This window comes from Empidonax traillii, unplaced genomic scaffold, assembly GCF_003031625.1.
Source record: "Empidonax traillii isolate 1590-97213 ecotype Southwest subspecies unplaced genomic scaffold, ASM303162v1 scaffold34:size3740991, whole genome shotgun sequence".
Taxonomy (NCBI): domain Eukaryota; kingdom Metazoa; phylum Chordata; class Aves; order Passeriformes; family Tyrannidae; genus Empidonax; species Empidonax traillii.
This window is the reverse complement of record NW_020955227.1, coordinates 336,178-348,860: the sequence shown is the minus strand read 5'-3', so window position 1 is coordinate 348,860 and position 12,683 is coordinate 336,178. Positions and strand designations below refer to the sequence as shown.

The window sequence follows — 12,683 nt, the reverse complement described above, 5'->3', positions numbered from 1 at the left end:
TCTCTGTGAAGCCCTGGCACAGTCAGGAAAGCCGGAGCAGGGGATGGAAGGGAAGTGAAGCCTCGCAGCTCAGTCCCAGCGTGAACTGGGGGAACTCAGCCGAGTGTAAAGCAGGAAAGCAAATGTGGCAGGACGGTCATTTCAGCTCCATCCTGCAGCCTGTGGAGCAAATGGATCCAGTTTGCTGCTGGATGGGGAAAGGAAGGGGGGAAAATAAAATATTGGGGGGGGGGAATGTGTTCCCAAACACCCATTAGAGAGGCAGGGTTTGGGGTTGGGGAGCCCATCTCCCATAGCTGTCCATCCTCCTGTGACAGACGGGTTGTTCAGGGCAGGGGAGGGTGCAGGACACCCACGGTGGCACTGCTCCTCAGCAGGGACATTATCAGGGCTGGAGGGATCAGGTGCACACAGAGATTTTGCTGATATGGTTGTTTTGCAGGATTTGGAGGAAATTTGATACCAACTTTAGGGCTTTGTTGCAGCGCGGGGGACTTTGTGAACCTCATCAGCTGGGCTTTGAGCAGAAACTCAGAGGTGCCCTGCAGGAAACAGAAGGGCCTTGGGATGCACCCAAGAGCTCCACAGCTGGATGGGGTAGGTGCTATGGAGGGGGAATTATCCCCTCGTGGGTGGAGGTCCAGACCAAGGTTTGCTCAGCCATGAGCACTCCTGAGGAGGGAAGGAGGTTTCTGTGCCATCTCCTGCTTCTTCTTATATTGAGAGAGCCAGACAGGGCTCTTCAGGCTGTAGAGGGGGTTATCAAACAGCCCCCAGTCCCACCCATCATCAGCACTTGCAGGAGAGCCTGGAGACACCCAAGGTCTGAGCAGTCTCTGGTTGAATTGGAGAGCCAGTTCATAGTGGAAAAAACCCCACTACAGAAAAAAGGACCTGAGAGAAACCCACACAACAGCTTGGGTCTTTGTGACAAATAAACACATTTAAATTTTCCCCCTTTGATAAAAATCTTCCTTTAAAAGGCCAAAGATCTCCTGCTCTCTCAATTAAAAAAATTAAAAATTTTGTTTTCCAAGACCAGTCCAAGTTGATGAGACCTTGTCAGTACTCTTATTAGGAGACTATAATTAAAAACAAGTGATCCCAGGGTGCTCTGCGTTTTAGCAGAGGCCTTGGCTTAAACAACAATCAGAAGAGACCCCCAAAAGCAAAAGAAGTTCAGGGAGGTTCCCTGGACCAAAACCAAGACACCACTAAACAAACCACACCAGGAGTGAGAGCTGTGGTGAGCATCCCTGGCTGAGCAGTACAAGCTCCCACGTCATCTACTTATTTTTCCATGCTCAAATCTTGGTTCTTGTTTTTTATTTTCCCCTTTAATATTATTATTTTTTTTCCTATTTTTCTTCACTGTGCAGCTAGTGGTTGCAATTGCTTTCCAGCTTCCCTTTGGCATGGAGATCTGAAAGCTGCAGTCTTATTTCTGTGCAGCTTTCACCATTCACAACAGATGTCTAGTTTGTTTAAAATATTCAACAGCCTAATGATTAATCAAGCAATTTCACCTACAAAAATACATAATTTTATGCTGTGAGGCTTAAAAATGGCATTATCTGCTGAGGGGGGAGCAGGGGAAGGAGGAGGCAAAAAAACTTTTGTGCTCATTAAGAGCCCTAAAAACCAGCTGGGCTTTGTAAAACCTTTTATTGTGCTTGTTTTCCCCCATTCCCTCCCTTCCCAGCAAGGTGGGGAGCAGCTCTGCTGCAGCATCCTGGACTCCAGGCATTGTGCTTTGTCAGGACCAAGATCTTGTTTCTTAAGAAATCCTCCTCAAGGAGCAAGTCTCCCCTGCCGCCTTCAAAAAGTCCCTTTTGCAGCGTTTTTGCCCAGCACAGACTCCAGGCACCAAGAGGAGGGAAAAACAAGGGCTGGGTCTGCAGTCACCAGGGCTGGGACACGAGGAGTGGGTCCACAGGAACTTCATGAGGTTCAACAAAGCCAAGCACGGGGTCCTGCACCAGAGTCAGGGCAACTCCTGATATCCGTCCAGGGGGATGAAGGGACTGAGAGCAGACCTGGCAAGGAGGACTTGGAGTCCCTTCCAGTATCCAAAGGGGCCCACAGGAAAGATGGAGGAGGGACTCTTTATCAGGAATTGTATTGATGGGACAAGGGATAATGGTTTTGAACTAAAAGGGAGTAGATTCAACTAGTTACAAGGAAGAAAATTTTTATAATGAGCGTGGTAAAACACTGGCACAGGTGGCCCAAAGAGGTGATGGATGTCCCATCCATGGAAACATTTAAGGTCTGGTTGGATGGAGCTTTGATTAACCTGACCTAGTGGAAGATGTCTTTGCCCATTTGGACTAAATGACCTTTAAAAGTCCCCTCCAACCCAAACCACTCTGTGATTTCCTCACGGAGGCACAATCTTGTTATGATGCCATTTATTTAGGACGCGTATCCTCAACGAGGCTCTTGCAGATTGTCCCCTGGAGATTTGCCCCTTTGGGCTGAGCTGGGGCTAAGCAAGGCTGCAACACTCTTTGGTGCACCCTGAAGAAATGCAAAACCAGGAGAGCTGGAGAGCCTGAAACCTGCAGTGTCTAGTTGTCGTGAGGACACTCACGACTGATTTAATAGCGTGAGACTCAAAGTGAACTGGTTTATTTTAAGCTCACCGAGACCAAGTTTGCCTGGCTAATGCATCCTGACTTTTAGATTGAAGACTTAAATATCATGAGACTTTGGACAGATTCTTTGGAGGACACACGGCTTGGGGGAGGAAACCGGATTCAAAAATAATACCTGGAATTGTTTCAATAGTGCTATATCTGATCTTACCAAGGCCAAGGGAGCAGCCAAAGTATGGCCATCTGTTTCCGCTCCCCCCCTGCCCTCCTGGCTCACTTCTAACCACCCCCCCCAGCAGAAAAGGCATCGAGCATCCCGCAGAGGAAGGACAATTCAATAAACCCAAACCCAAAAAGGAACACTTCATTTTCGCAGAGGAAGCTGTAGTGCTGTGACTCACTCGGTGGCTTTTGAGGCTCTCCCCCACCTTCCAGCGCTGTCACTCAGAGGTTATTTTTTTTGTGTTTGCCCTCTGACAGCCCCGCAGCCCTCGTGCCTCTGCAGAACACGAGGGTGGTTAAAGGCATCTTTGGGGTTGCTGCCTGCTGAGCTGAGCACACTCACAGGTTGGGATGCACGGGAGCCATCATGCACCTCCAGTCCCTCATCTCTGGGACAAAGCATATGGCAGACAGGCAGAGTTTTGGCTCCGCTTCTCCCTGCTCTTGACCCGCCAGGTCCCCTGCCAGGGACAGGCCTGGCCAGCCCTGTCCCTCCAGACGGGACACTGGGAGAGGGATCACGCTTGTCAGACTCAGTTGCTTCCCCCACTGCTCCTGGGAAATCTGTCCCACCTCCCATCCTGGCCACCCTCTACTGGTCTGGGTAAAAAACCCTTTAATATTTTCTTACTGTGTTTTGGTCACAGAGTCCTTCCTTTGTTCAGTTTGGCCACTGCTTAAGGAAGCCTCCAAAGAAAGCCTTGACAGGAGCGTCATCTGTAGCCCACATCTCCACTGTGGCCATGCTGGAGACAGCTCAAGTGGCAGATATTCAGTGGAGATTCATCTTACACCAGCTCAAGGGCTTTGGCAGCCCCAGCGGCTGCTGCACACAGAGAAAGGAAGGTGCACAGCAAGAGCCAGGACAGCTCTGTGACAGACTCCTCTCAGACAGAGCCACTCTGAGCATCAAGGCGGGTTTATCAGGGAGTTTTCTGCTGCCACCCCAAGTGAATTCCCCACCTGAGCCCACCAAGACACAGCACTGCTGCACCCTCCTTCAGACAAGTGGTGAAACAGGACCTCTGGGATGGTCTTTTCAGGACTGCCCTATTAAGCCATCTGTATGGCCACATTGGCAGTAGGACCATACTGCAGCACAATATGTTGCCTCAGCACAGAAAACACAGTCACAGAGCCCCCAGCACTTCAGCTGAGGGGGAATGTTCTGTCTTTTCCATCAGCCACCGCTGTAAAGCTGTGCTGAGAGGCAGCTCCATCCCCCAGCAGGAAGCTCTGTCTCATTAGCAGAGGTAAACAATTCCTCTGAACGTGACGAGTCAGGATAGCATATTTAATGTGTCACTGTCTCAGGGTTTCTTAATCCCTACTCCAGAACAGCGTGTTGAGGCAGGAGAGGACCCCCCAGTGTGGCTCAGAGCTCCACCACACCCCAGCTGGCATCTCCCCCTCTTTGGGGGGGATAGTGGGGAGCACCTGGGCAGGTGCCCTCAGCCTTCAACCTCACCCACCCAAGCAGGCCCGAGCACTCCCATTCATTTCCCTTGCTCAGTTGTCACAGCTGCAAATAAGACAATGACAAAACCTATCCAGCCACTTGCCTTCAAAACACCAGCCAGCACATCTGTTTAGGACCAGAATCACAGAATAAACTTTCATGCTTCGGGGTGGGCACAAAAGCCCCCACGTTGCTTGAGTTCAGTCTGTAACAGGAGGAACAAACCCCAGCACAGCACTGGCAGCTTTACCGACAGGCAGGTGCCGTGTCAGAGCAAGGCAGTGCTGCAAACAGTTTGAGTGTTGACCTGTTTTCTGATCTGCTTTCCCTGGCAGCCTCGTGCACACACACACACACACACACACGACGTGTGCTGTGTTTACAGGAGTCCCCTTGTCTCCCCAAGGCTGTCGCTGTCTCCCCTGCAGACGATCCCGGTGCTCACGTGCAGATCAGTTCCTCGCTGTTTTGTTTTATCCCCCGCGCTGGCGGAGCAGCCTCCTGCCTTATTTACAGTGCGTTACTCGCACGCTGCTCTGAGCACGGAATTATTTATGCCCTCCTGGCCTCCCCAGGGCTCCTGGGTGCCGTGGGCTCCGCTCTCTTTGCAAAGAGTCGCTCGCGTTCCGCGCACGGCTCCGAGGGAGGCACCCAAGGCACGTTTTACAGGCACGGAATGGAGAAGCTCTAAGTAGTTCCCAAGACCTTTTTGTTTGCCCAGCTGGCAGTGGCAAAGCACCGGTTTTCCAAAGCACCTTGTGTTACGCAGGGGTTTCCACGTTCAAAGCACAGCCCCCGAGCTCCACTTTGCACCCCTTTGTACGAGCCAGATCCCCTCCTCTGCTTTGCCTGGGGGACACAGAGGGCACCCTAAAAGCAGGTCACAAGCATTCAGACTCCAGCAGTTTCCCAGATCAAAGCAAGCCACGGTGCAGGGTCAGTCCCCAGTGCCACGGGCACAGGAGCAGCCTCTTCCCACGCCTGCAGCAGGGCTCTCCCAGCCCAGGGACACAACCAGCCTGCACAGATCCCAGCCCTGCACCTCGTTTTTCAGAGCCCCTAGGTACCAGCACGAGCTCCCTGCACCCCAGCACAGCCCCAGCACTGCAGGAGGTCTCCAGAGCTGGGTAGGAACACTCTGATCCCCACAAGCAGCACCTTCCCATGACCCAACCACACACAAGGCACCCAAAAACCAAACCACAGCACCTGGCTCGGTCTTACCTTGTAAATCCACTGTGCTTGGGAGGGACAGACCTCACACCCCAGCAGGCTCCTCACCTCCAGCCAGAAGCTCTGTGCAGCTCCAGCTGCTTTATCACCTCCTCCTCCTCTGCCAGGTGCTTCTGCCTCCCTGACAAGGGTCCCACTGCAGCAGAGCCTGCTGTTGTACCAGTGCCTCTCCCTCCCCAACCCTTTGGATTTTGAATCTGAGAGGGAGGTAAAGTGACAGCAAAGAGATGCTTCATATGCAAAAAAGATTTGCATTGTGTTGCAGAGTTGATCTGTGGTCCGTGCCCACTATAACACAGGCCTGCATTATCCCCAAGGAAGGTCTGACCCACGTGCTCGCTCCTGGAGGCAGAGGCTGCAGGGCAAGTAATGTTGGGCTTTAACACACATATGGATGAGCAATAAACCCATTGGCACAGCTGATAACCCTGATGCCCACCTCCAAAACTTCAGCCTTCATGGTATGTCCTCGTGCAGCTCAGCACATGGATGTTCTGTGTGTCCCTGCAAAACATGCCAGCTTGGCTGTGCACTGTCACCTGTGGGCAAAATGGGGTGGCTGTTCCTTTTCTCCCGTTGCCAGGCCTGCAGGTGGTGGACATTTTCACCTGGATGGGATGAGCCAACCCTCCCTCCATGGTCCCTGCAGGCAGGAAAGGACCATGGCACCAGGAGCACAAATTTCTGCTCTCCCTGCTACTCCTCAGTCCTGTCCCAGCTTGGAGCTGGAGAAGTTTGGTTTCCCTCCTCTGGCCATGCTCGGTGGCACAGCAGGGATGGTGTGTCCCCAGGATTTTTGGCTTCAGGAGCCATGAGAGGCAGGGATGTGTTTGGGGGATTTTTAGCCATTCAGTTCTTCCAAGGCAGAGCACAGCATTCTGTGGGCTTGTAAATTGGCCAAGCTGAACCGAAGTTTCCCAGACACCATCTCAGGGAAGGCGCTTTCCATGAAAACTGCCCCCGTGCCAAATTGAAAAGCCCTTTCCCAGAGGGCCTTTCAAAGGAAACAGCTCAGCTGTTCTTATAGTGGAGGCGAAGCCGCATCTTTCTGCCCTAAAATTCATTCTCAGAAACAGCTTCCTCCAGAGCCAGGCCCGTGGCACACTCCAGTTCAGCCCAGCAGTTGATGTTTGACACAAGCAGCCAGATCCAGGGCCTGGTAACAGTGTGAGCTTGGCTGTGATGCCCACACGATGCCCAGGCTTTGTCTCCCTCTCTGGTGACCGTTGTTGTTGTTCCAGGAGAACCCGTACCTGTGCAGCGACGAGTGCGACGCCTCCAACCCGGACCTGGCCCACCCGCCCAAGCTCATGTTCGACAGCGAGGACGAGGGGCTGGCCACGTACTGGCAGAGCGTGACGTGGCGCCGCTACCCGGAGCCGCTGCTGGCCAACATCACCCTGTCCTGGAACAAGAGCATCGAGCTGACGGACGACATCGTGATCACCTTCGAGTACGGGCGCCCCACCATCATGATGCTGGAGAAGTCGCTGGACAACGGGAGGACTTGGCACCCGTACCAGTACTACGCAGATGACTGCATGGAGGCCTTCAGCATGCCAGCACGGAGGGTCCGCGACCTCTCCACCACCAGTGCCAACAGGGTCCTCTGCACCGAGGAGTATTCCCGCTGGGCGGGCTCCAAGAAGGAGAAGACCGTGCGCTTCGAGGTGAGGGACCGCTTTGCCATCTTTGCCGGCCCCGACCTCAAGAACATGGACAACTTGTACACCCGGCTGGAGAGCGCCAAAGGGCTCAAGGACTTCTTTACCGTGACTGACCTGCGGATGAGGCTCCTGAGACCCGCCCTGGGGGGCACCTACGTGCAGAGGGAGAACTTGTACAAGTACTTCTATGCCGTCTCCAACATCGAAGTCACTGGCAGGTAACGGCTGCTGTATTTCTTTGGGCGTCTCTTCTCTGAGGGATGAGAAGTTACTGCTAGTAAACTAAGCCATCAGTGTTTCTGCAGACGGTGTTTCTCCCTCTGACACCCTTTCTCCCCAGGCAGGGCGGCACTGGAAATAAAACAGATGTGTCCTTGCAGGGAACGGCTGGGGCACCTCCAAGGCTGTGTCTGAGAGAGGGGCTGTGTCCTCCTGCAGCCAGTGCTGGGGGAAGTGGGATGTGGCTTAGATGAACAGTCGGGGTCTGAATTCCCTCCCAAAACCCTGTCCCCAGCTGTGCCAACACAGCCAAAAGTCTCAGGGGTGATGCTGATGCATCTGGGGGGTGAGGAATGATGCTCATCCCACTAAACTCCAGCTCACTGCCAGTACAAGCAGGATGGGTCATCCTGAGTCCGTCCTCACCCACTGAGCAGCCCCGGCTCCAGCAGAGGAAGTTTGGGGTGAGGATAAACCCCCAGACACATCTGGGGCAGGGGAAGCTGTGGGGGAGGGGAGGTGGGGGGTGTTTCTCCTGGGTTTTGTTTTCAATTTCTCTGTACGGCGCCATATGCTACGTGATGACATCAACCGAAAAAGCAAAGTAAGGTGGAAAAGTGCCGAGATGGCTGATTTCCCATCCAGCTTGTGCGAGACTTACAGGCGAGAGGGGAGGAACCTCCCCATCACCCACCCCGTGCTAACAAGCATCACCACAGCGACAGAGGAGCCGTTTGTATCGGTTCCAAACTGTTTGCCACGGAGACTTGCGAGTAGAAATGTTTTGCAGGTGCCACCGAGGCTGGCTTTGAACGGGCTCCAAGGGGAAGGAAGCTGCAGCGAGGGATGGGAGAGCCCCTTCCACCCACCGGGGCAGGCAGGAGGCAGCGGTGAGGGTCTTTCTCACGCTGTGGTCGCCTGTCTGGGACGAGCAGCTGTGGCTCTCAGCTGCACTGGTGGCATGTTGGAGTGCCCACCGTGTGGACTGCACAGGGAGAAGAAGCCCTGGGGGGGCTCAGGCAGATGGGCAGAGGAGAGGCAGAGCCCTCTGCACGTGCCTGCAAGTGTCCAGGTTTCAGTGCAATGTGCTTCTGTGTAAAATGTGCTGCCCATGAGAAGCATTGACAGGGGTACTAAATAGTCCAAAAACCAGCTCAGGATGGAGTAAAATAGCAATGTAAGGAGGGTGGAAGGGAAGGAAAGCAGGCAAAGGTGAGGAAAAAGGCAAATATGTTGCCTTCATCTCCCCCCCAGCCACAGCCAGTCCTGTCCCCTGCTCCTTATTTTGTGGCTCTGCTCCCCCCCAGGTGGCCCAGCTGCCCACAGGGACACTTGATATTAACTGACAGCCATGGCAAAACCACAGGGATCAATCCCCAGCCAAAGCCCACACTGACCAGAGCATCTGGCAGGAAGGGCTGGAGCTGGGGTATCAACTTATCCAGGCTGGTTAGACCCTGTAACAGGGATACAGAGTTTTCAGCTCAGAAAGTGGTAAATTAGAACTGAACGTTTGATGTCAATGCTTGTGCAGTGACCTTTGGCTTCCAAGCGTGGAGATAACTGCAGACAACCAAGGACTTGTTGCTGCTCCTGCAGCAGGTGCAGGATATTTAGTGCTTCAAAGAGTTCAAATATACTTGGTGTCCCGTGAATACCCTCCTCCTCCTCCCATTACATTCTCTGCCTGCCTTGGGCAGCATTTGTTGCTTCAGTACTTTGGATTTCAGGCCATGCTGGAGGGATTCTCCCCAAACCAGCACCTTGCTGGTGGCTGCCCTCCTCCCACCCACCCACTCCCTCACCAGCTTTTGAACTCACTGGCCAAATTCAACACCATTTAATAGTAGCAGCGATCGGTTCAAGAGATTAAAATCCCCCAAAATTCTGTGAAAAGAACTAGGGCAGGGGGAGGGAAACCCTTTCAAACACCCAGGGCTTGGGCAGGGCAGGGGGGTCACAACCTCTATGAGACATCCAAGACTCCACAGCCACCTGCACGCCGAGGACAGGGCTGGTGAGGGAGGGCCAGGCTGGGACCGCCCAGTGGAAGCTGCAATGCTGCTTTTTTAGCTGGGGCCAGGAGGAGACAGGTTGGGGTTTGTTGGCCGGTTCCTGGCAGCCTCCCCCCGGCGCTGGCTCTGTGCCGGCGTGGCCGGCTGCCCACGGCTGCTGCAGAGCAGCGGCTCCCGCTCGCCTCCACTTCCCTCTTGGCTGCGCTCACCACGAGCTGCCTGACCCACTCCTCCCATGCAGCAGGGCCTCTGGGAGGACAGGGCTTTTCCTTGGCTGGAAAGACAGAAAACTCTGAAATCTGCTTTTATTTTCAGCCCAAACTCCCAGCTTTGCACTGCTCCGGCTCTCCCCGCTTGCTGGGATGGTGCCCTGGGAGAGGGGGACACAGCTTGGACAGGGAAAAGGTCGATGCCTGCCCTGTGCTGACTCTTCCAGCCCCGGTGGGCACAGGGCAGGGAAAGGTGACCGGCTGAGGAACTGTGGACAAGTGGTGTATAAGATGGAGAAGCCTCATGTGAATTAACTCTGCTCCTGTGATTATTCCAGTCCCAGCAAGCAGGTTTCTCGCTGAAAAGCAATCTAATTCCAGCTGTAAGCAAAGCCAGTTACAGTGCAGGGACTAAAACCAAATTAAATCTTGTGTATGGCTCAACAAGGGATGGGTTATTGAGAGGAAGAGAGGAGAAATCAATGTGAGCCTGACAGGAGCCCTGTGCAGGCAAGGGGGGAGGAAGGGCAGGCAGGGGTGGGGATGGACACACAGTGCCACTTCCAGCATGTGGGAATGACTGTGGTTGAGGAACAGGAGGAAAGTGCCTGGATAAAATTGGGGTGGTGTTAGGGATCCACTACAGGGGGCATGGAAACAAGAGGGAAGATGATCTTGACAAAATGAGGGCTCAGAGGCAAAAAGCAGCCAGAGAGTTCCACCTGGAGAGCAGGGGTGTGAGCAACCCTGGGAGGCTGGAGGGGCCGTGCCCAGCCATGGTGTGTGGCACTGGAGGAGCAGTGTGTGCTGTCAGAATGTGGCATTGCCTCTGTCCCTGAGCAGCACCGGGATTTTGGCAGCAGCTGGCAGTGCCCACAGGGTGATGAGACACTTGCAAGTTCATTTCTAGTTGGTGTTCACAGTCAAGGGAAGAGAAAAACGCTTTGCCCTCAGAGCAAACCATGAGCTGGGGCAGTTTCTCGTGCTGCAGCCTCGACTGGTGGGTTCAGAGAGGTTTCTGTGATCCCTTTCTGGCACACACTCCATGTGGTCCTGGGCCCCCCTCCAAGCCCTTCACACCTCAGCCTGCCACCACAAAAGACCCCTCACCACAGTCTGGGGAAAAGCAGAAAGGGACAGAGCAAATAACATGGGGACAAGGGGAAGGAGTTTTCTGCCTTCTCTTCTCCCGAAAGCCAGATGGACTGGGGTGGTCACGAGTCTGGTGAATCCAGGGAGTCACTGCTTCTTTCCCTGGGAGCTGGTGCAATGGGCTGGTACTTCAGGGCCTCCTCTGCATCTCCTCCTCCCACAGCCTCAGCCGGGTCCATTTCTCCGTTCATGGTTGATGAAAGTTTATTTTTACTCCCTCTCTTCTTGGTATCTTTTTCTCTTCTTTTCCCTTCCCTCTTCCGTCCTGTCCCTATCGATCCGCGGAGTAACTGGAGACGCAGAAGAGCCAAGACAGGAATAGACACGAGCGAGCCCTTGGCCCGTGTGCCGCGTGTGTGCCAGGCAGGGCTGGGAAGGGAAGCGGAAAGGCTTTTCCCCACAGATCTCTACCCAATGCTTCGTTTTTCTCCTCGGTGCAGCAATGAGCTCGCTCATCTCCTCGGGAACGGGTGAATGAGCTTTCCCCCCCGCTGCCGGGACCGGCGGCCGGCGCGATGAAAGCCGCTGCTTCCCTTCCCATTAACACGCCGAGTCTCTTCGGAGTAATTTTTTCCCCTCCATAACGTCAGTCACCGCCGTGCTCAGCAGGCCAAGCTCCATCACGAAGACATTAATAAGCTGTAATTGAAGTTAATGTGCCATGGCCGGGACATGTGGATCCAGTTAGGAGAAATCACATTGAGCAGAAGCAAATCAATTTTAGGCTGATTTATATTAGGATTTCGCTCCTTTGTCTTCCCCTGCCCCAGTGCATGCACTGCCTGTCTGTCTGTCCGTCCTGCTGGTGATGAGCAGTCCCTGGAGGAAGGCAGGAGGAGGGAGTGTTCCTCATCCCTGAGCAGCTCCATGGAACAGTGGGCTTTGCTCAGGCCCAGGAGGGACCAACAAGATGAGGCTTCCAGTTTTGTAACGGCATTTCCTTTCCTTGCTTTTCTGATGGTTTCCTTGGCTGCTGCTCTGATTACACAAAAGAATTGAAGGGAAAGGCCCTTTGTGCTCCCCTGCTTCTTTCCCTGCTTTCCCCTTGTGTGCTCTTGGTGCTTTGCTCAGATGCTCTTTGGGAGAGTTTGTGCTAGTGGAGCAGACCAACTTTGCCCAGTCTCCAACAGCCAGGATCAGGCACTCCAGACCTGGAGGATCAAGGCCATCCCCAAAAGTACTTCCTGCAATAAATGGAGCTGGTTGATTGTCAGTGGTACCCACATGCAACAGATGTATTTCTCTGCATTCATGATCAGTTTTGAGACCTGGGGATGCTTGATGCTGCACTGCTGTTAAAGATCAAGCAATTCCTGCTTGGCCTGGTCACTGCCTCCTGCTCTGCCCTCCTGGCCAGCACACTGAATCAGCTGAATGCACTTCCCCTGCAGTTGTAGCTCAGCTCAAACCAGGGGTGTCAGAGCAAAGTGTGTCCTGGCAGCCCCTGAGCTGCTTTGCCCTGCTTGGACATTCGTCTTTCTGGCTCTGTTGAAGCTGTTGGAGACCCTCCAGCTGATCTTGGCCTCTCCAGCAAAGCTGTCTCTAAAAGGGTGAAAAGAAGCAGGTTTGGTCCATGGAACAGTCTCTCGTTGAGGGTCTTGGTTTTGTGTGGTGGCCGATGGCCCTGCTGAGCATCTCTCCCTGGGGAGCAGGGGGGGATCTGCACTGCTGCTGCTTTGCCAGAGGGGAAGAGACAGGACTTTGGGTGATCTGTGAGACCATGGGCTTCCCCAGCTGAGTTTTCCCAGCCCCAGTACCGGAGCATCACCCCCAAAATAGCCACGGGCTCACCCAAACAACCCCCAAGAACTTGCCCAATGCCCCTGCAGCCCTGGGCCAGCAGCCGCCCACACTCAGCAACTTTGGGAAGACCACAAAAACCAGGGCAAGCACTGCCTGAGCCTGTCCCT

General features: G+C 54.0%; 1 protein-coding gene across 2 annotated transcripts in view; it reads left to right on the top strand.

Moving 5' to 3' along the window:
• The window catches only part of NTNG2 (netrin G2), a 47,824-nt gene that overhangs the window by 14,476 nt on the left and 20,665 nt on the right, over positions 1 to 12,683 (top strand). For both annotated transcript variants that reach the window (XM_027911633.1, XM_027911635.1), the window contains exon 3: positions 6,753 to 7,396. In XM_027911633.1, the coding sequence (XP_027767434.1) occupies positions 6,753 to 7,396 (644 nt within the window). The remainder of the gene's footprint in view (positions 1 to 6,752; positions 7,397 to 12,683) is intronic.